This window comes from Carassius carassius, chromosome 26 (genome assembly GCF_963082965.1).
Source record: "Carassius carassius chromosome 26, fCarCar2.1, whole genome shotgun sequence".
NCBI lineage: Eukaryota > Metazoa > Chordata > Actinopteri > Cypriniformes > Cyprinidae > Carassius > Carassius carassius.
The window spans coordinates 8,741,081-8,763,431 of NC_081780.1; the positions used below are offsets into that span (position 1 = coordinate 8,741,081).

Consider the following 22,351-nt stretch of genomic DNA (forward strand, 5'->3'; position numbering starts at 1 on the left):
AAGTAAACAGATACTTTTATCTTGACTGAATGAGTGCTGATGGATAGACTGTTAATCCTGTTGTTTAACTAGTGTGACACAGAGTAGGTTTCTTCATGCTCTGTGAAAATATATCTGTTGAGCTGAGTAGTAGAAGATAAAACACAGAAAAGGGTGGTCCATACAGTGGATCAATTACAGAGTGACAGTACTCATTACTTTGGAAGGAGGAGTTAAGTTGAGCGTCTTTCTCGCACACACACATTTTCGTTTTCAACCCCATCAATTGTTAAGCAGTGTAATTTTACTTTGTCACACATCTACTCTGTACTCATGCCCTGGCCATTTGAGCTTTGCTAACAGAAGGCTTCGGTGATCATATGTGAGGTAACAAGTCTCAAGCTCCTCAGAAAGCCAATGGGTCCAAACTGCATCATCTGCTGTATGTCTTTTTTTGTTTTCTCTTCAATAACACATTTTTAACCAACAGAATTGAAGAATGAACAGGAAACCAGTTGGATTTTTAGCCTGCTTGAGACGGTCGATGTCCATCAGTGAAAAATGTGACGAGAAATGTGTGTGTTTAAAGCCTTCACTAATGATCCTTCATCTAAGGCACATCTTTTAAGGTAAGCAAGGGACAGCTTTAAAAAGAATTGGAGCGTAACAGAGGTGGTTTTAATAAATGGACTTGGTGTCAGTTTGTGCATTCCAAATAAGGCAGCACTGAATAAGAAATCAATATGACTCTCTTGGGAAAATGCAGGAGCAGAAGATTAGAAATGCTCCTTAATTACAAGCACTGAGATTAAGATTGAGGGCTCTGTCATATTGGAACTCGCAAAGGTGAAACTATTTACCTTTATTGGCAATGAGAGAGACACAAAGTATTTCCCCTAATAAAGATAAAAATTATCAAAACTTTTATTACTTATTAATTCTAATTCTAGCTGGCATCCTGGAGCAGCATCCTAAGTGGTTCAGAACAGGGCACATAGGCAACAAATACAGTCATCATATAAACAGTGCTTCAGGACATTCCACTGAAAGTTGTAATAATGCTGCCTTAGAATCTGGTGAAAACACAGTATCTGAGGTGGCTGCATAATTAACTTGCTTCAGTTTTGGTCCAGCCTTCATGTAAGAAGCACAGCTACTGTTTGATGACAGCAAAATGATGGCTAAGGATGCATCTCAAAGGTTTTGGTGAGTCATTGTATTTCAATATTGAATTTTCTTCCGTTTCGATGACACTCTTTGGGCCTGGTGTTAAATATTTGCCTGTGTTCTTGTTTGCTAAAATGAGCATCAGATAAGACTCAGACTGAAAGGAAAATAATGAGATAAAGAAAGAGCAAAAGGGAGCCACACCTCATGCTTCTCTCCAGTTGATTATACAGTGATCACATCATCATTGTGACCAAATTTGCACATTATACTCCATTATGGTTACTCTGGTGGAATAAATGAGAGTGAAAACAAAACTGAAGGAAATTCTAAAATATCTTTTACCCTAGCAGGAGTGGCTGTGGTAGTTCATAACCTTGCATTGTCAATTCATTAGCTTCACTGAAGCATTTCAATGGCTTCCCACCTGAACCCAAAGTACTGAGTTTGTAGTCAGCTAGGTTGTTCTTTTGCGTTGGTGCCAAGGGAAATTAGTTTGATGGATGCCATTTTCTGCTTTGCCTCCTGCTAGAGGATTTTTGTTTATTTTTTATGAATGAATGACTTTATACAGTGAATGCCAGTTTTGATGTGTACCGTACCTCAGCATACTAGCTACTGCCCGTCTGGGTTATAAATATTTAAACACCCATATCATTTTTGTTAATACAGACATTAATTCACATTACACTAAAAATAATTTGACATTTTGAAAGAAAATTGACTTTTCTGTTTGTTTGCCATTTCTAATTTCAACTTGACTGAAGAGTGACAGTTAATCAGCAGTGGGGGATATTAAAAATGTGATGCTGCGTCTCAGGTTGGGGGTCTGGTGTCTCTTTTCAATTGTGCAGATGGCACTTTTATGTTAGCTCCACCCCCAAAGTGAGAGATGATATGATTGGATGTTATAGCCTATTCATCAATTTTCTAATGAGCTGATTGGTCCACAGAACTGTAGTTAACCTTGTTAACCATTTCAAGCTTGGGCTTCTTTTGTTTTAGCTATGCTGATGTAGCTATGCCAAAGAAGCAGGCATGTTACCAACCACCAGCATGACTACAATAGACTTGAATGTAAATATCAAAAACAAATTGTAATTTGAACTAGACCCATTCCTGTCTTGTAAACTATTGCTGTTGTGGGATGTAAACAAGGCCTGTGCTATTCAGGCTGATAATCAAGATTCATTGTTGCCAAGCAACACATTATTTGCACAGTCCTGGACTGGTCTCTGTAGTTTGTGTAGCCGGTGTAAACAATATTACAGATGGGCTCAATGATGGCTGTTTAAACATGCACAATACTATTGTGTGCCCAAGAGAACATATGTGCAGCGTGTTGCGCTGAAATCCATCGTTCTTTACATGGTCTCTAAAGTGGCTTACACTGGATTACTGCAACAGACTTAGACAAATGCTTGCTTTGTTAGTTAGCTCCCTCTGTAATCAATCCGTTTGAATACGTTATACAGGCCAGATGTTGCACTAGCAGCCATGGTGACAATGGAGGAAGAGTTTGACTGAATTTAGGGACGAGACAAGACTTTGAATGAATGTAGCCAAGTTTTCCAATGTGGCAACAATGAACACCTCCTTCTTCAGCAATGTGCTGTCAATAGGCAAAACCATACAGAAGTGTTCTAGCCAGAGGGGTTTCCCAGAGGCAGGAAATACTGGGAATGTAGGTGTCAGAGGCAAGAAATAGTAGGAATGAGAGATGCTTCCACCTTTAGCTCAAGGCACTGAACTATTCAAGCATGGTTAATGTTGCCTGAGAGCTTTGGATCCAATGCACAAATGAAGATACATGAAACCCTTCATCCGAACAGTGACAAACCATTACCCATTCATGCAAAACACAAAAGCCTTATGTTTGAAATTATTTATTTCAAACAATTTAGATTCTTCCGGCCATTAGTACGTTTATGCAATACTCTGACATATATGTGAGTGAATGAGAAAACAGTGTGAAAGCATGTGGAAAAAAGTAGTCATTTATAGCATGGTTAGACTTTGTTGCATGAAACTGTTTGAGTCACTGCCTCGCATCTTATATATGTATCATATTTGATTCAGTGCTACTGTGAATAGTACTGATGATTTTTCAGAGGCATTTCCAAGCTTTTCTACAAAAATCCACCAGATGGCTTTAAAAATAAACCTTGCTAAATATATGCAGTGTGGGTGAATGTATGACAGCGGAGCTGACAAAAATATGCTCTATTGCCTCAGAGAACTTTCTTTGGGAGACGGATCTGTAATGTAGAGAGAAAGAAAGACAATGTGAACGAGTACAGAACGTGAACGTCTGTTTGTACATGTCAGTATTGAGATTTTATCCTGAAAATTGCAATTATCTGAGGTGACAGACATATTTGTCATATTTCAGCTACTGACATTTTTTTCTTTATATTCTCCTGCAAGTCATGCTCAGTTACACTTGGTGTGCCAATATAAACAGCTTACAAGAATACAAGAAAACTACCTAATGTGTTATATTTCAAAGTAAATTCATGTAAACGGGGAAGTACTGTAGGTTGACGTAATTCCCTACAAACAGTACTTAAGTCACTGTCTATTCTCATAGGTAAACTTCATTTTTTATTTATTATTTATAACCCAGTCTTTTTGTGCGATCGCATGTTTATATTTGCCCAGACACTCTGCGTGGGCAGGGAGTGTGCATGCAAATATAGTCTAACGTGTGTACATGACTCATTTGTTATGTAACCAGCCACCATTTTGTTGAGTCTCTCATCAGTCAAGCTGTGTGTCAGGAGTGTTGATTTGCAAGACAGCTCTCCAGCCCAGTATCTATTGATTTGCCATTGATGTGAGGGGCTGACAACAGATCGAATCACTAAACAGTACACAAGCTCATTTCATAAACCTGATTGTATTATTAACCAGATGGAAATGGTACTTCAGCCATCTGTGCTTTTGTTTTGGCCCAAAATCCTAATTGGCCAAAACGGAGTCTGTAGGCTCTGAGATACACCTGCCACCTGTTTTGAGCTTTATGCTAATATTTACAAGAATATTATAGTTTTTATTAACCGTTTCTGCACTGGTACCTGACTGAAATAGTTTAAGAGTTGGTGGATTATTTCATATATGTTCATATATAATAGTACAGAGTACTGGAGTTTAATTGCTGTACATCTGTTGAGTCTTTCAATGACGGATAAGAGGTTTTTGTGTATTGTAAACACAAGGAAATTATATTTCTCTTCCTAAATCTAGTTAAATGACTTGATGTCCACTGTCAACATAAACAGCTGGCTTCAAAAGCAGCTTCCTAAATGCCAAGTAACCAAATAAGTGACCATTTTAATGCTTTATGTGGCACCAACCACATGCGCCACAAAAACAACAAAATGATAATCTGCACAACTCCTGACAATTCATTCTTATAGAGTTTGTTAGCATGCTGCTAAGCTAAAGGTATGATACTCTAATAAGCATAAAAATACACAGCTCAAAAATGTAAATGTTGATATCAGTCAACAGTATTCCTCATCTGCCCTCTTGTAATTCTTTTTTCACCAAGATTTCACTAGGTTTTGGAATAAAGCATGTGTGTACAGAACTGGCGACATTATTTTTATAGCCTATTTTTGAGTTATGGAACATGATGGAAACAGTAAAAACTTTCAGGTGTGTGTGGGTGCTTTTGAAAAGCTCTCATGTGTATACTTCCCCTATCTGTCCCCAGGACTGGATATTATTATGAAGTGTTTTGTCTGCTGGGTTCATTATTGTTACAGCAGAGCAGGTGAGGTTATACACACTTTAATTAATCACCAGGGGGGAACTTAGGTTCATTCAGGCTTTTAACAGACCGCTTTTGTGTTTCTTTTTCTTTTTACAAGGTGAGTAGTAAAGAAAAATGCTTTATATGGTATGTCTATCAGCCAGAAACTTGTAGCAGTATGTATAGAACAAGCTAGTACTGACAGGATAAAAGGTTAAAAATAGGTTATCTGCGCAATGCAAATCCGAACTTGACATAAATTTAACTTGACTTATACAAAGCAAGCTGTACATATGAGAGCAACACATGATACTACAATCTGGCATATACTGTATTATGTGATGTTGCATGAACCATCTATCTGTGTTAGCTGCATATTTATCCCCATATTCTGAAGGCTGTCACTGCATCCATGTGCCTCATTGAGCATGTTGCCAAGCGGAGAAAGCTCAGTCTGGAATCTCCACACATATCTAGAGTAGCGTTCTGATGCCTGGATGCTCCAGCAGTTCTAAAAGTAAAGCAACTAAATATAGACCAAGGCTTGCATGTTGCATCCTCCCTCTAAGCTGATGGTGTAAGTACAAGAAGACATCATTGTACAAAGAAGGGGCTACCATTTTATGTCTTTTATCATAACCGTAGTCTGCGCCTCAGACAGCCCTCCCACAATCTGTTTGCTAATCATCTGATGCATATTGCTTACAAAACTAGGAAGTACTTTCTCAATCTTGAGAGCTCTAATTTAATTGACTGGCTTTACAGAACTTCCTAGAGTAAAGGGTCACAGCATTTTTTAATCAGTCGACCAGACTGATAACAAAGTCATGTTTACAAGCTACTGGACTGACACCTGGAGTACTTTTAATGATGAAATAATCACTGGGCTTGCCAAACGTTTGCCAGGTTAGTGGTTTAAAATATAGATTTTTTTTTTTTTGTCTTATGGGAGCAGTTAGTATTATGTAGATATCTATGAACTCTAAACTATGTCTATTTTTTTCGTTTTCTTTTTTTACTTTTGCTTTTGCATGCATATTTTCCAACAATTTTCTAGTATTTTGTATACAACCATTTATGAACTGTTGCACCTTCATCCATCCATTCATTCAGTAATTTTTTCCCATATTTTTTGTTGTTGTATTATTGTATTGTATATATTGTATTCCAGATAAAATTGTAAGAAATGATGTATGGAAAAACAGCAACCTGCTATTGTGGTGTTCCTCAGGAAATCACTCATCCCTTAAAGATCAAAGTCTTTGTCTTATAAGTCATTTTTTAGAAACCACAATTAATGTTTTAATTTAACTAAACCTGAAAATAATGTTTATTTAATAATCAGTTAACAAATTAAATGTATTTAATAATTAAACACTTAAAACAAAATGTTATTACATACAAATGTTTTTAATTACACATTAGTACATTTTCATATCCACTTTTTAATGATACATTGACGCTACCCAGGTTAAGTAAAAATATATATATATAAAAAAATATGAATATGTAATACAGGGCATATATTTAGCAAAGTGATTTTTTTCTGGGGTTATTTTTTCAAATTAATGAGTCATGAACATTGAATGAATTTCTCAAGGTAAATTAGAGGTAACATTATGTGACATTGTTTACAAGCTGTTTTATTGATATCTTTCTACGGTTGAAACTAGTGCCATAACTAATAGTTATATTGTGCTAAAATGACATTTATGGTATGAATTTAAATAAAAGCTGAGACTATGTTACATATCAAATGTAACAATTATTACAGGTGCATTACAAATTATGTTTAGTAATGTTTTGTTATTGCATCAGTATAGACTAAGACTGATTTGGGGACTTGAGCATCAATATCAGTTTTTCGATAAAGGAATTTTTTGATTGAGAAATGAATATTGTCAACTCAGCCTAGTGTCAACACTGTTGACATGTTTACTTGCTGTAGCTTATCCACATTGTGTACAAAAAAAAAATGCTGACAAGCCAAAACACACCTTTGGAAAAAGGTTTCAGCCCTCCAAAACCATTTTGGCAAAATAAAAAAACTACTCTATTTTTTGTGATAACATCCCAACCCAAGGCACCCTGGAGAGCCCTCATAGACCCAGGCCCCATGGTTGAGAACCTCTGCCATAAGACATTTGGTACAAATATCATAGTAGATTTGGCCTAGTAAAGGGGGTATCTGAGAATGGGGTTTGAACTCCCTTTGTTTGTTAATAGAAAGCAAAGGCATGTCAGTATTTACATAAGCAGCGGAGGAACTCAACTGCAAATAACCCCAATGATTCTATTGCTATCGCACTTCTGCAGGTCTTTTCACAGCTTTTGGCCCTGAGTGCCATGCCAGTGACTGCATGGCTATGCCTCAGCAAAAGGGTTCTGTCAGCCCTATAAGAAACTATAAGGCAATAATGTGAGAATTAACACTACCCCTAGATCAGCCCTTTTTACACTCCCTGTTTAAAATGACCCAATCCTGTTATCAGAGCCCCAATTCCTTACATAGTGCCTCCTGATGTTTCCCAGTAACCGCAGTGACAAATGCCATGACAGCCATCCCAGCATACCCTGCTCCCTTCTGACCACAGCCTGACATGTGACACTACATTAGCTTGCTTCCTGGGGGGATGGATGGGGTAGATGATTGTGACTTGTTTTTATTTTGCATTTTACATTTTTAGAGAGTGTACATTTTGTATGCTGAACCTTGCTTTTTGTTTGTTTTAGAGGCCTAAAGTGAAGCCAGATTCAACAGTAAATTCTCTAAAATAACTGCCTCATATTCAGTGCTGTGCAAGAATTTTTTTTTTTTCTGACATGACTAGTAGATGGAAACTGCGATAATATTTTTGTTTTAAAATGCTGAGCCTGAATTAAATTATCATCATCAAAAATCACATCTTTTGGGATATACCACTTTTCAAAGACTGAAATAGGATTATCTGAGTTGATGAAACTCAAAACCACAACAGTACTCACTCAGAGGAATAAGATCAATCATTGTTATTGTGCTTGATGTCTCTTAGATAATACACAGATTCAATCACATCACATATAACCTAATCACCATAGAATGTGCTTTGAAATGTAGCTTGGATTATTTTTTATCTGTAGTGATGCATTTTACAAATTTACCAGCAGCTGTTTAAAGTCCGTGATATAAGAGGAATCTGGGACATTATTTTTGTGTAGTGTTGTATTTGATGCAACTGTACTAAAATTAAATCAAGCAATCAAATTAGGCAACATAATCTAATATGTACATACATGGCTCTTGTTTGGGAACTAAATGTACAGTACATGTGGAGGCAGTAATGATATGCCACACTCACTCCACCCTCTAGTGGACAGTAATTTCAACTGTCATGCAAGAATAACGTGCTTAAAGTGTAAAAGGAAGTTCATAATTTAAAATGTTAATTTGTAACCAGTGGGAAAAAAAATTAGTTGGTCAATAAAACACAGCAGAAAGTTACAAATGATAAGGCAATAGTTTGTTATAATATTTAAGGCAACCTGGCTTTTACCGGACATCTTTCAAATGGGCAAAGAAATAAACAGATCTGTTCATTTGTGAATGTTCACATGAAATCAAGAAGTAGTTAAGACTATCTGACTCTCTGTGAAATATCAACTTTTTTCTTAGACTCTTCAAACTCAAGAGTACATTTTAATCACAAATGTTACCAAAGTTAACAAGTTTCAAAATTGCATGCTATAATTGTGTGTGATTGAAAAAGGACTGAAAGCATGAAAAAAAAGGTTTTTCATAAAATTTACAGTATGCACATGTAAACAAACTTGTGGCATCAGGTGTGTGACTAACTGAATTTGTGCTGTTTGGGATTGTGATTGGTGTCCTTTGGGAGAATGGCAAGCCATTTTAACATGACAACTTCTGTTTTTATTTCAGTAGTAGACTTTTGTATCATACATGCATTCATTAATTAATTGGTCAAACTTTATATTAGGTATAGTTTTAACTACTATGTACTTAACCAAAAAAGTACAATGTAGGCTATTTATTGTGGTTGTATTGTATTACAAAACACATTTGCTGCTATTGAGGTGGGATTTGGGTAAGGTTAGCAACAGGTTTGGTGGTTTGGGTAGGTTTAAGGGTGGGTTAAGGTGTAAGGCATGGGTCTACAGTGTTATTATAAATGTAATTTCAGGAATTGATTACAGATGTAACTTCATATGGTTTTAATATATAATTACAATGTAAAAACATGTATGTACACAATTGTATCAAAGGATTAATTTAAATGTAATTACATAGTAGTTAAGGCCACCTAATATGAAGTACGACCCTTTCATTCATTAATTTGTTCATTTACTAAGGTGAGCAGGAAATAGGCTACTATAAAAACTGAGTAATTACAACTAACTAAAAATATAAAATACGTATTGGTAGCAGTGGCCTACCAAATTAATGGTTTTTAGTGCCTTTGTAAAAGATAAGTGTCACTATTGCATTAATAGAGAGGCTACTATTCACAGATCAATGTGAAAAGGGCTTGCCGCATGGGGGGGGGAGAGTACAGAAGGTGGAGGCGAACGAGGCTGATAGATAAGTCCAGACAACACCCTAAACCGGTTTAAAGTATAGTCCGTTTAGTGTATGTGTGTGAGAGAATGCCACGGGCTGTGCAGAATGTCCTAGGCCCAATAGTGCGGAGCAGTTCACAGCCATGCGTGCGTCTTTGTTTGTTTTGCACGTTTCCAAGCGATGATAACGCGAAATCGGGTAGAGTTTGAGGAAGAAGCCCCTAGAGTTTGCTCGCTCAGGTCTGGATGTAGCTGATTGGAGTAGCAGCAGTCAGAGTGGGAGATCACAGGGAGGAGGGGAGAAACTCTGAAGTGGCTTTTCTGCGTGTGTGTGTGTGTGTGTGTGATTCTCAAGCGGCCATGTTAACCAAGAAACCCTGCGCTGCTGCTGCTGTCCACCCGACTGGTAAGGAACACAATGCCCGGATCTAAGAGAGCGACGCCGCTCTCGTTTATTCTCCGGAGTGGATTGAGGAAATGGCTTATTTATCCGATTTAAATGCTCCATTACGCTTGTAAGGCTCGCAGCTTTTCGTTTCATTGCTCGCCGTTGACTGCATGGTCGAGTACAGTAGCATAAGCCCCGGAAACAGCAATGGAAAAGCAACCGTTTTGTATTTATTGGTTAATTATTACTGTTGCTATAGAGACTAGATTATTATGTATCAATGCATGTAACGTCACGGGGATATCGTTTTCTTTTGTCTTTTAAAAATACTGACAGGCAGTGTAAACATTTTACCAAATACATTTTTACTGTTTTTCAACAGGCAAAGGGGGTGAGATTTGCCAGCTCCAGTCTTCCCCAGGACTGGGCATCGGGGGTCCCCGACCTGGAGCCGGGACTGAAGTCACATCACCCGTCACATTACCACCACTCAGGAACAGCAACTCTCTCACGGTAAAATGAACCTTCTTGCTTTCCGTTTCCACCTTTCATGTCCCTTTATTTGTTCTCGTGGTGTTTTTTCAAAATTAAGTAATTATGAGGCTTTTTTATTGTCACGTGTGCTGATTTCAAAACAATTTAAAATATGTGGAAAACATTTACTTTGTATTTAGATTACTGTATGTGTTTTTCCTACACATTTTTGATTAATGTTTGAGGTATATGTGAGGTATAAGAAAACCATTTTCAGTTCAGTATGAATCTGTTTATACTGTGCTTTTTGCAATATTTTTGTGTTTGACTGCATTTTTACAAAGAATAGTTCCTTACAAGTCACACTGAGCAAGATAGGTTATTGTTAAAAGATAGATTATGGTTATAACAAATTAACTTTGACAGCCCTAAAAAAATTATTTCTAATTTTCCTCTGACCACCAAGCACACATTTCAATATGCTTTATAGCTTGTATTGTTCAGAGCCCTGAAGTAATAGTCCATATTGTGTCAATATTGTGAGATGTTGGCAGTGCATAAGCAAGGTTCTGACAGAAAAGAAAGTCTGACACGTTTATAAACTTAAAAATGAAATTTGATGATGGTTAAGACAAAATCAGCACTTTATTTGCAAGGTATGCATTTTTAAAAGACAGTAGTACTTTATTTGCAAGGTATGCATTTTTAAAAGACAGTAGTAAGAAGACCTTAACAGTAGTTTCAACATTTTGAAAACCAAAATGCATGCTTTACCCATTGTTTTGGTAAATATAATACTTGTTTTTTTTTAGGAAAGGAACATGAGCAGTAGTAATGATCAGTGGCTCGCTCAGAGTCATTGGCTGATGTATTGTGTGTTGCCATTAGTGGGGGATGGGAATGCTCAGGCCATAAGTGTGACGCCAACAGGCACAACTGAAATCTAGTGAATTTCCTTATGTAAATCTATACATCCAAAATTATAATCCATTGAGTCTGCATGGCAAGGATATATTGCATGGTATTATAATAATAAACTGGATATTCCAATATATAAGCTCATAATGCATGATAGTCAAGTAATTTGTTTATTAGTAAAGTTTAAAGAATTGCAGTTCATATAAGTGTATTCAACGTTATTCTGAATTAAATACAAGAATTGGATCAATGCCATTTATGACTAAGTACCCTGGAGTTCTTTTTTTAGCTGTCATTCTAATATGGGTAAAATATAGACACAGGCTCGCGTGGTAGGTGCATTTGTATGTCTGCATTCTCTAACAAGACAGATTTCCTGTGATTTGTTATTTATCTACTTGCATCAAATTACATCTTAGCATTGTATTTGCAAATCTCTTAAACCAACATGTATATTTAATGACATTTAACTGCTATATACATTTGCAGATAATCATGTATGCCCTGTTTTAGCGAATAAGTGAAGACCATGCAGACCTTGCTTTACTTCCATTTAGGATTTTTTTTTAGGTTTCTGAAGATGCAAAATAAACCTCACATCTTACTGGTAATTATAACTTGCACCTTGCCCTTGCTTATTACTTACATGGTAATTAGGTGTGATGATGAGCTATGATATGATGATGTTAACAGTAATTTTAAAGGGCTCATTCCTTGGTTATGTAACAGATTACATCAACAAATTAAATCAGATTTTTTGATGCTGTATATAGAGCTGATTATTTAAGATATTAAAATACATTTCTTTTATATTGTCTGCGTACTAAGTCGAATCATGTATGGCATTTAGTATGAAACATGGGGACTTGTTCTCTCTGCATTTGTCTTAAATAAAATAAAATGAAATATCTTTCAAAGTCCAGTTAATCTCATTTAGGGCAGTTGAATCACAGCTTTTTAGCACTTCAATCATGCAGTAGGCTATATGTATTTTGCAGAGTAAGTGAGCATTGACCCCCTACCTGTCCAGATCATGTTAGAATTAACCGACAGGGCAGCCAAGTACAGAATAATTAAATTGAAGCTTTATTCAGATTCACTCTTAGTTCCTACACAAGATGGGAGGGTATCTTGTCCATGATGCATAATCTCTAAAAGATGGTTCCTTTAGAAATTGCGGGTTTTTTTTGTTTTTTTTTTGGGTGGCTGGTAAGTTATTTAGACTACCCTGCCTCAACCAATCCATAAATCTCTGCTTTATATCATTTGCTCAAATAAACTGGTGTCATTTTTTTTGTGTGACACCTAAAGACTGGATTATTGATTTAGGATTAGCTATTGGTTACATTTATATTTAGATTTGGCATTTAGTTTTCTAAACCAGAGCCTTGTTGTTCTACAGTACATCATTGTCACTGCTCTTGTCTTGTATAAGGCAGGGGAAAATAAATATGGCTGTATATTGAGTGTTTTAAGAGCATATTGTATCAGAGCCCTTGGATTTAGAGTTCAAGCTGGGTATTACTCTTTATCTTCAGTCAGAAGTGTAGAAACATCAGCACTGACCATCTGGGGATTACAAATAGTTTGAGATTAAAAGGATCTGAAAAAAATCAAAAGTCTTGTATCACCCTTATATGTTATTTAGTTTTAGAGATTATCACTCTTTCTGCATGTGAATACAGCATGGCTGAGATTAGACAATAAAGCACAATTAAGTGGATTTATGAGCATTACCATTCAAAACACAAAAATAAACACTAATCCATTAAAACTATTAGTCTGAAATAATAGGACAGCAGCCATGTCAAGGGAGTCATGTTCAAAGGTGTAAGCGTTTTTGTTTTTGTATAGAATGAGAAAGTTGCCACAAATGTCTGACTGAAGCAACAGGAAGTCCTTGTAAAAACAAGATGCAGAGGTAATCACATTATCAAGGAAGCAAGCATCTTGCCGGGCAGGAGATTCAGGAAAGCAGGAAATTCATGTCTAATGTCCTTAAATAAACAAAACCCTCGCCTTCCATAGCTTTGTGCACAAGTCTTATTTCCCCATTCTAAAAACAAGGCTTAAGAACAAATAGCATTTGAAAGTTTAAGAAATTGCACTCTACACCTCAGAAACCAATCTTTTAGAACAGTTATGTAACATTTTGAAGTAAATTATGCAAACCATGAAGTCATGATCACATTGATTCCTTTGCAAAAATAGAAAAAAAATGTTTACATGATTATGTGAGAAGGTCCCATCATGTTCAGTCCAAAGTCAATACCTTTCTTTTCATTCTGTATATTATGTGCTGATCTCTGGTCTTTAGTTTAGGAGGCTTCATTCCTCTTGATCCAATAAGTAAAGTCAAGTCTGCTTAATTGTCAATTCTTACACATGTACAGCACATACATACAGAGAATTGAAATTGCGTAACTCTCAGACCCTTGGTGCATACAGATAATACTAACAGTAGAGCATAAAAATAAATATAGAGATTAAATATAAAATACAACTATATAAATAAAGGCATGTAAAAGAAATACAGTTAAAGCAGCACAAGGCGCATGATTGCAGATTAAATGATTGTAGTGCAAAAGAGCTTAATCAGACTAATTTAAAGTGACAATTTTTAGGGAGCAGTTCTTTATTTAAACTGACTGAAGAGATGAGCAGACCAATGTTGCACAAAGTGTCTGGTACAGGTCACAGTTTGTTAGTGGGAGGGGGAGTGGAAGGACGGGGTTCAGGGGAGGGGGGGTTCAGAGCATTTAGTTGTACCCTGTCTAGGCTTTTCTTATTTTTTTAGTGTATCCAAATACATATACAATATGCAAGCCTATTGTGGAGAATCATGGAAAAATTGTTAGTCATTCTTACAACAATAGTGTTATCTGGCCTGAAGTGACCTACCTTTCACCTTAAACTTAAAGGTTGAAATTAGTTGAATTTTCAATACCTTCAAAAGATTCTATAGCTCTAGTCTGTTTTGCGTCAAATCTAAATTTGGTTTGTTATATCAGCTGTGTTCTCTTAATTTATTTTGAAATCAATCCTCAAATGATGCATGTTGTTTTTGTTTTACCTTATCCAGGCTGGAGGCAATAAGCACACAATGAATGAACATCTGCATGTCGGGAATCACCAGCAGATCCACGTTCAACAGCTGTTCGAGGAGAATAGCAACAAACGGACAGTGCTGACTGCACAACCCAATGGGTTGACACCGTTAGGTAGAGCAGGTCCAGCCATGCCAGAGAAGCAGCAAGAAAGCAGCCAGTGTCGACAAGGCAGCTCAACTTCCATCAAATCAACTGAAAGCAAACCCAAGCCAGCACCCTTGTCTCCTGAGCAGGCCATGAAACAGTACATGTCTAAGCTTTCAGTGTTTGAACACCAAGAGATCTTTAGCTACCCTGAGATCTATTTTATAGGTCCAAATGCAAAGAAAAGACAAGGAGTAGTTGGGGGTTCAAACAATGGCGGTTATGATGATGATCAGGGCTCCTACATTCATGTGCCCCATGACCATATAGCATATAGGTATGAGGTACTTAAGGTTATTGGTAAAGGCAGTTTTGGCCAGGTGGTGAAGGCCTACGACCACAAGAACCACCAGCAAGTAGCCTTGAAAATGGTACGGAATGAAAAGCGATTCCATCGCCAAGCAGCTGAGGAAATTCGCATTCTGGAACACTTACGCAAACAGGATAAGGACTCCACCATGAATGTCATCCACATGCTGGAGAACTTCACATTCCGCAACCATATCTGCATGACGTTTGAGTTGCTTAGCATGAACCTTTATGAACTTGTCAAGAAAAACAAGTTTCAGGGCTTTAGTTTGCCACTAGTGCGCAAGTTTGCACACTCCATCTTGCAGTGTCTCGACTCCTTACACAAGAACAGAATCATTCACTGCGACCTCAAGCCTGAGAATATCCTTTTGAAGCAGCAGGGGCGCAGTGGGATAAAAGTGATAGACTTTGGCTCCAGCTGCTACGAGCATCAACGGGTCTACACATACATACAGTCACGCTTCTACAGGGCTCCAGAGGTCATTCTGGGTGCCCGATATGGGATGCCAATTGATATGTGGAGCCTAGGTTGTATCTTAGCGGAATTACTTACAGGGTACCCTCTCTTGCCTGGAGAAGATGAAGGGGACCAACTAGCATGTGTCATAGAGCTGCTGGGTATGCCCTCCCAGAAGCTACTGGATTCATCAAAGAGAGCCAAAAATTTTGTCAGTTCAAAGGGATACCCCCGTTACTGCACAGTCACAACCTTACCTGATGGCTCAGTGGTGTTGAATGGGGGAAGGTCACGTAGGGGCAAGCTCAGAGGTCCACCAGGCAGCAGAGACTGGGTGACAGCACTTAAGGGCTGTGACGACCCCCTCTTCTTGGACTTTCTCAAACAGTGTCTAGAGTGGGACCCGTCCCTGCGCATGACCCCTAGTCAGGCCCTTCGCCACCCATGGCTCAGAAGACGCTTGCCAAAACCTCCCACTGGGGAGAAAACCACCGTAAAACGGATCACTGAGGGTACTGGTGCTATAGCTTCAATCTCCAAATTACCTCCCCCTTCTGGCTCAGCCACAAAATTAAGGACTAACCTGGCACAAATGACTGATGCCAATGGGAATATACAACAAAGGACAGTGCTGCCAAAATTAGTTAGCTGAAGACTAATTTCTTTTTTTTCTTTGAAATTCTAATATTGGAAATTGTGCAAAGCTGAGAATTCAGAAGTGTGGCACTTTTAGAAATAAGAGTCGTTAGCATATCCAAAATTTATGAACTGCTTTGTAGCACCTTTAGTTGGATTTTTTTTTCTAGGAAAGTTCAAATGGCCAAGAAAGGGGGAACAACACTTTTAAGTTTTTATCTCAGGGCTGGTTGAATCCTGCTTTGAAGGAGCATTCATACAATATGGTCTATAATAACTAAAAGTCCCACTTGGTTTAATACCTAAATCTTGTAGCATAAAAAGTAAATGGCCTCGCCACAATGAAGTAATGATAGAATACATTGTTTTGTGTGCTTCTGAATTTTTAATCACCACCCTCAGATCCTGTCAGATAAATAGTGCGTTAATGGGTGAGGATTAAAAATGCATTTTACTAAAAGCTATGTGATCTGAGGCTTGTTGCATTTCCCAGCATCATTCTTGTCAATATCAAGAATACAGAACACACCATGGTAAGAGAAACCGGTCATAATGGAAAGTGGATGTTGCAGACTGTTATGAGATAGCAGAAATGTTTACATGATAGTATTGGTTTGTGCCTATGAATCTCTTGACATTCCTCAAATAAATTATGAGTAAAAGAGAGGGTGTCTAGAGTGGTCTACATTACTGTAGATTCATGGCAAATTTAAAGGAATTGATGTGGTTTGATAGAAACAGTAAAGTTCTCAGTAGTACTTGACAGGTGTACGTTTATGTTATTATAAGCTATTCACTGGAAGAGTTGCTTTTGAACAAGTAATGAAAAAAATGGTGCTTTACCTTTTTTATTTATTATTTTTTTATAACTTGATCCTTAATGCTCATGGATCATGGATCAAAACAGTGTTGTGTAATTACAATGAGCAAAGACTGGTTAGTTTGCGAGTTAGATTCTAGATTTCTTTTGTCTTTAAAGTGGATGCTGTTTTGGAGTGACTAGGACTAAGAATTGAAGAATAGGAAGGCAGGAAATTGCATTTACCTGAATGCAAGCAAGTACCGATGCTAATAAAGATAAATATTTTAGGTGGACAATGTTTTGGCAGAGCATGACACGTGATTCAAGTCTTGAATCAAATGTATAACTACTAAGAAAATACAGATGGCTACATTGCATACCCTCATATTGTTACATAATCATTGTGTGGATTTGCTAATATCAGGCCAGAGTTAAAATTCTAAAAGGTTGTTCCCTTTTTTATTAATAAATAATGTTACAAATAAGCCATTAATAACACTTTTTCCCCAAATCTAGAACAGCTGGATTTGAAAATAAAAAGGCTGGCCATTTTTGTAGCATGGAAAAAATTATTTGACTGACATGGGTGTAAAAGTTTATTTAATTTTATTGTTTCAACGAAGAGCTAACATAGGTGGATCAATTGAGTGATTTATGGTATAATGCACAAAGAAATATATCTGCCACTACGCTGAAATCCTACTCTAGCAGGAAGCAGTCCTGCTTACTCTTCAAGCAGTCATGGATTTTGGGTGTGTGGACGGGGATCAAACTATGGGCTGTCAGGGAGACCAGCAAAGCTGTAATGCTCATTTTAACCCCTCCCCCCCACTGGAGAGTGAGAGTGCCCTCCAGGCCTACTGCACAGGGGCACAGGCCCCTTTGGACACACCCATAGTGCTTTATAGATACAGAAGTTACCTGCTAACATCAGCAGGCATTTAACAATGTACTTTACACTTTTTTATTGTTCTGTGAATTGACAGCAGTGTGGAATAATTGTGCCCTTAGGTTTAATGCAATGTGCCTTTGGTTATCAATGCCATTCATTTTATTTCAAACAATGATTCTCCCTTTCATTTACTTTGAAAGACTCATGGTGATTCTCTTGCACATGATTGAGCATCGCCCAAAGATACTTCCCAAACCTCATTAAATGGGACTTGGGAATAAGTGGCTGCACAGTTGAGGTTGTACATGCAGTTTGGACACTCAGTGTTTTTTATACCATGATTTGAGAGGAGAAAAAAACATTTGGGCCCTTTTCCAACAGGGATGTCTTAGTAAGAGACAACAATCACTACAGTGACATAGAACAAGTGTCTCCAGCACTGCATTCATGTTGTCTTAACATAAAAGTATTTGCGGAGATACATTTGGTTAATTTGATTACAATAGAAATAATAACACATTTTAATATTTTACCTCAGACTGTTGTAATATTCTTGTACTTTATGAATACAGGGCATTTGGTACATACCAGAGTGCATTCCTTTCTGTTTTAGTGGCTATGAGGGAAAAGAAGCCAGAATTTCTCTTTTTACCTGATCAAGAGGCCATCAAGCCACTCAAGGGTATGTCTTGAAATTGATAATCCTCTGTGGAGAGGCAATGATAGGGGAAGGATGCTTGAGCTCTATTAGACTGTCACATCACCTGTTAAACTGTCTGACAGATGTAGCATACCTCCAAACCTCTGTTACTCGACATGGTTGGATGTATCTCTAGAGCAGTGTAAACTGCAACCCCAAGAAATCCACAGTGAGTCAGTTTTCATCCCAGTGTGCAATACAGTGGTAGCATTGTTGAGGAAAATCAAACTACATTTTAAAGTTACATTTTAAAACAATGTGCTTTTTACGATTTTTAAATGTATGCCCTGAATCTTGAATCTAGCTACCCACTGTCAACTTCGGTCAGTTCTCTTTTAAAAACGAATCTTTAAATGGAGGAACAAAGTTGACGTTATTTATATTCAGCCACAGAAACGTACTGTACATATGTGAATTTGTTGAGAATTTGATGTGGATGTGTACATATGTATGTTTTAATTTTGTGAAATGCTGCTGAAAACACTACATATATTGTTGTAGTGGGGTTTTGTTGTTGGCAGCCAGTTTAATGATACTGTATGTATTGTACAGCTGACGGAAGAAAGAGTTTTTTTCTAGTGATCATTTGTTACATTTTATTGTTGTGGCTGGAATATATTAATAATAAAAGTTTTAATGTCCAACTTTACTAAATGCTTTCGTGGTGATGTTATTAAGCAATCTGAAAAACCCAAAATCTAAACCAGTAATTAATGGTTTGTTCTGTATTTCGGTTCAGATCATCTGTGTGACAGAATTCTTTGACCACACATTAGCAAGAGGTGGTGTGGTATAGTGGATACTGCTTAAGGTAAGAAACCAGAGGGTTGATGGTTCAGTTCACAAAAGGATTGAGGTCTTTCAGTCACTTGAGAATAATCAAGAAAGATAACTATAACCATAAAATGTTACAAATCTTTTCAGAAATCTTTCAAACTTCCGTACCACAACTATAAAGATAACACACAGGGACAATATTGTTGGGATCATTTTCAGAGCATTTTCCCATAAATGATGAATGATAAAAACATTGGAAGCCAATCAAAATCATTGTGCTCACAGAATAGTGGCAGTGTGCAAATTGAATAAACAGTCTTTTGCAATTTGATATTGCTGGTACAAAAACAGTTATTGTTCTTAGTGTGAACAGTCTTAACCACAAGGTGTTTTAATGATTATAGAGGAAAGATTACATTTCTACAATAATCAAGTCATTGGAGCCAGGTGGTCAAATCAAGTCATGTGCAGGTTTGACCAGCTTTGCCAAGGAAAAAGATTAGTGCTGTCAAAAATAAGTCTTTGTTTACATAATATATATATGTGTACTGTGTATATTAACATTTGAGTTTGACAGTTCAGTATAATACTTTTTATCCATTTTGATAAATACTACACATGGCTCTGGCTAATAAAACTGGAGTAGGAGAACTTAAGTGCATGTTACCATAACTCATTAAAAGTACTGTGTAGTGAGCTCTTTTCATCTTTTATCATGTTGTATCAATGCAGAATTCTTTATGTACTGTTGTGGTTTTCTTTAAGGGAACTTTGGATACCAAAGATAGTGTCAATGCAAACACACCATGTGTGCTATTAATAAAGTATAGAGAAACTACAAAGTTGTTTTACCTGTAACAAGCAACACAAAACCATTAATGAGCAGCAGCCTGTTTTAAATTTTAGAGATTTGGACAGTGTGAATTTATTTTGGCAGTTGTTTTCTGTGTTTTTTACAGGAAGTTTAGAAACTCCTACTTATAAATGGTAAGACCACCCACTGACTATGTGTATCTGCTACTTTTCTTGAGTCATATCCTGAGGCAATAAGAAATAGACTAGGCAAAATAGATGCTAACAGTACTCTAGCTAGTGCAAATAAATGAGTCATTGGCAGAGATCTGAAAGCTGCTTCACTCTCCTATTTCAAGTGCACCAAAAGGTGGGAGAATGTCTGTGATTCCTCAACTAATGTCTATTGTATGAATTTGTGGGATGTGTTTCAAAAATTACCAACAACTAATCCTAAATATTGCAGTGTGTTAGCTTTCTGAAGCAGAGAAATTCTGCTCTCATTGACTTTAATAAAGGTGTTCCTCTGAAGCAATTCTTGGCATCAGTGTAAATGTGTTGTCTGTAGTGCTAATTAATTCAGTGTCAAAATGAATGGAAAGCACTTGAACTGGAAGTTGTGTTGCTGTCTATGCCAATTATGGTTTAAATTAAGACTATTAATAGGCTTTCAAAATGCTTTGATCGGGATTTGATTGGGCTTCTAACATGTCGATTCTTTGATCACTTCCAACCACAGGCCACCTTTTCATCTTCTAGGTCATAATTACTGTACAATCATGCATATTTTTGTTATCAGTGCATGATATCAGAAATTAGTCTTGCTCCAACATCTAAGCCATTCATAAAGACAATACCATTCAACTAAGGGAAGGGAAATATATTGGTGTCTTGAATATATTCTTTGTTTAGGTTTAACAAATAATGTTTTGCTATATAGAATTCTTGAGTAGGCTATATTGAGTTTTGGAGACTGATACAGTTTTAATGGGTTTGTGTGTGTGTGTGTGTGTGTTTTATTATTGGATCTTCAGATTAGTGTATCAAAAACTGCTGCTTGATCCTTCCAATGTTCAGCAGTGCTAAGTAACATATTAAGCTGACAAAGCTGATTTCAGAATATGAGCTCAGCTGAACAACAACAAGATGACTGTGAACTAAAACAAACTTTCCAGTTTATTTCAGGCCAGTTAAATTACTCATGAAATAAAGCAGAGTCAATTTAGCATAACTCAAGAGACAGGAGGCTGGAGGGATTTTTTGTCTCCATACAGTTTCCTGTTGTTTTGGATGATTGGCCTTTCTTCATTTTTGCTGGGTAAGCGAGTGTGTGAAGAATGCCCATGTGATAGGCCTCTGTAAACAAACAGAGCTAGTGATGTCACACCACTGGAATGCAGAGTAATGCATTTTACAAACTGTGAGTGCCATGTATAGGGGTATTCCCCCAGGGAGTATGAACCATCAGTGTTGACTCCTCTGTTTAATCATATCCCTTTAAATTTCTGTAAAATAAATTATTTTCAAGTATATAATTGCTGTTAGATGTTTTTCAGACTGATATATTAAATATTTCTTTTTCATTTAAAACATGGATTTTTCTGCAAATAGTGGTTGTGCATTCAGTATATTGACAAAGTTGACAAAAAAAAATACAAATAAATAAAAGCTCAGATGCTCCACGTATTATAAAAAAACAAACAAACTTGACGCTATGTATTGAGCTACTTATATTCATTCCCCATTGAAAAAAAAAGTATAAATCATCTTCAGGCAGTTTTCAGTTTTAAAAAAGAACTTGTATTTCAGGATCATGCAGTTCTTGCCAGAGGCTGCCTTTCTCAAATCTATAGGTAAACAAAGTTATGATTGTATTGACATAATCCACAGGGACTCTATTTAAGAGAGGGGATCTCTTAAAAGGTTTTACTTTTATTGGATGCTTTTTCTAACATTGTTGAGATTCTTAAGCGTACTGCATTTTCATGACCTAGGAAACCAAGTTTAAGCTTTCAGTATTCCATATTCAGTTCCTAACTCATGAGGAACAGAAATATGACTCATTGTGATATTTTCAGCTTTATGTTCTATTTCATAACCTGGTGTTCTTGTCTAGACTGCCATCTCATATGGACATATATCCATAGGCAAATATGCAGTTCATACCGCCAGCCAAATAGTTCTTTGGCCTAATGGGGCACATGAAACCGGCTTTCTAAGAAGTAGAGTAAATAAGGCTTCTGTGGGATGGTCTTGCTGACCTTTGAGCTGGAGGGAGTGCAGCTCCTCTTCTTTAAAGTTAGCTCATCAGCTAGAATGTGAACACCCTTAGAGGTCTCTCGTGGTCAGACAGCACCTGATACCACCCTTGGTCCTCACATCAACTGAATGATATGGCATTGATCAGTGTCTAACAGCCAAACATTGTTGAGAGGACCAGGATTCTCAGACCTAAAGCCTTAGAGTGCCATTCAAAACACCACCCGCAT

General features: G+C 37.0%; 1 protein-coding gene across 3 annotated transcripts; it reads left to right on the forward strand.

Annotated features, from left to right (window-relative positions):
• The first annotated feature begins 280 nt into the window (after nt 1-280).
• On the forward strand, nt 281-17,164 carry LOC132105703 (dual specificity tyrosine-phosphorylation-regulated kinase 2). 3 transcript variants are annotated; one of them, XM_059511026.1, is made up of 4 exons: nt 281-366; nt 470-608; nt 10,231-10,361; nt 14,323-17,164. In XM_059511026.1, the coding sequence occupies exon 4, from the start codon at nt 14,344-14,346 to the stop codon at nt 15,913-15,915; it is 1,572 nt and encodes a 523-aa protein (XP_059367009.1). In that variant the 5' UTR covers nt 281-366; nt 470-608; nt 10,231-10,361; nt 14,323-14,343; the 3' UTR covers nt 15,916-17,164. The 3 variants fall into 3 exon arrangements, with proteins under 3 accessions (XP_059367009.1, XP_059367007.1, XP_059367008.1); XM_059511024.1 differs by lacking the exons at nt 281-366; nt 470-608 and adding an exon at nt 9,455-9,866; XM_059511025.1 differs by lacking the exons at nt 281-366; nt 470-608 and adding an exon at nt 9,858-9,975.
• Nucleotides 17,165-22,351: the final 5,187 nt, after the last annotated feature.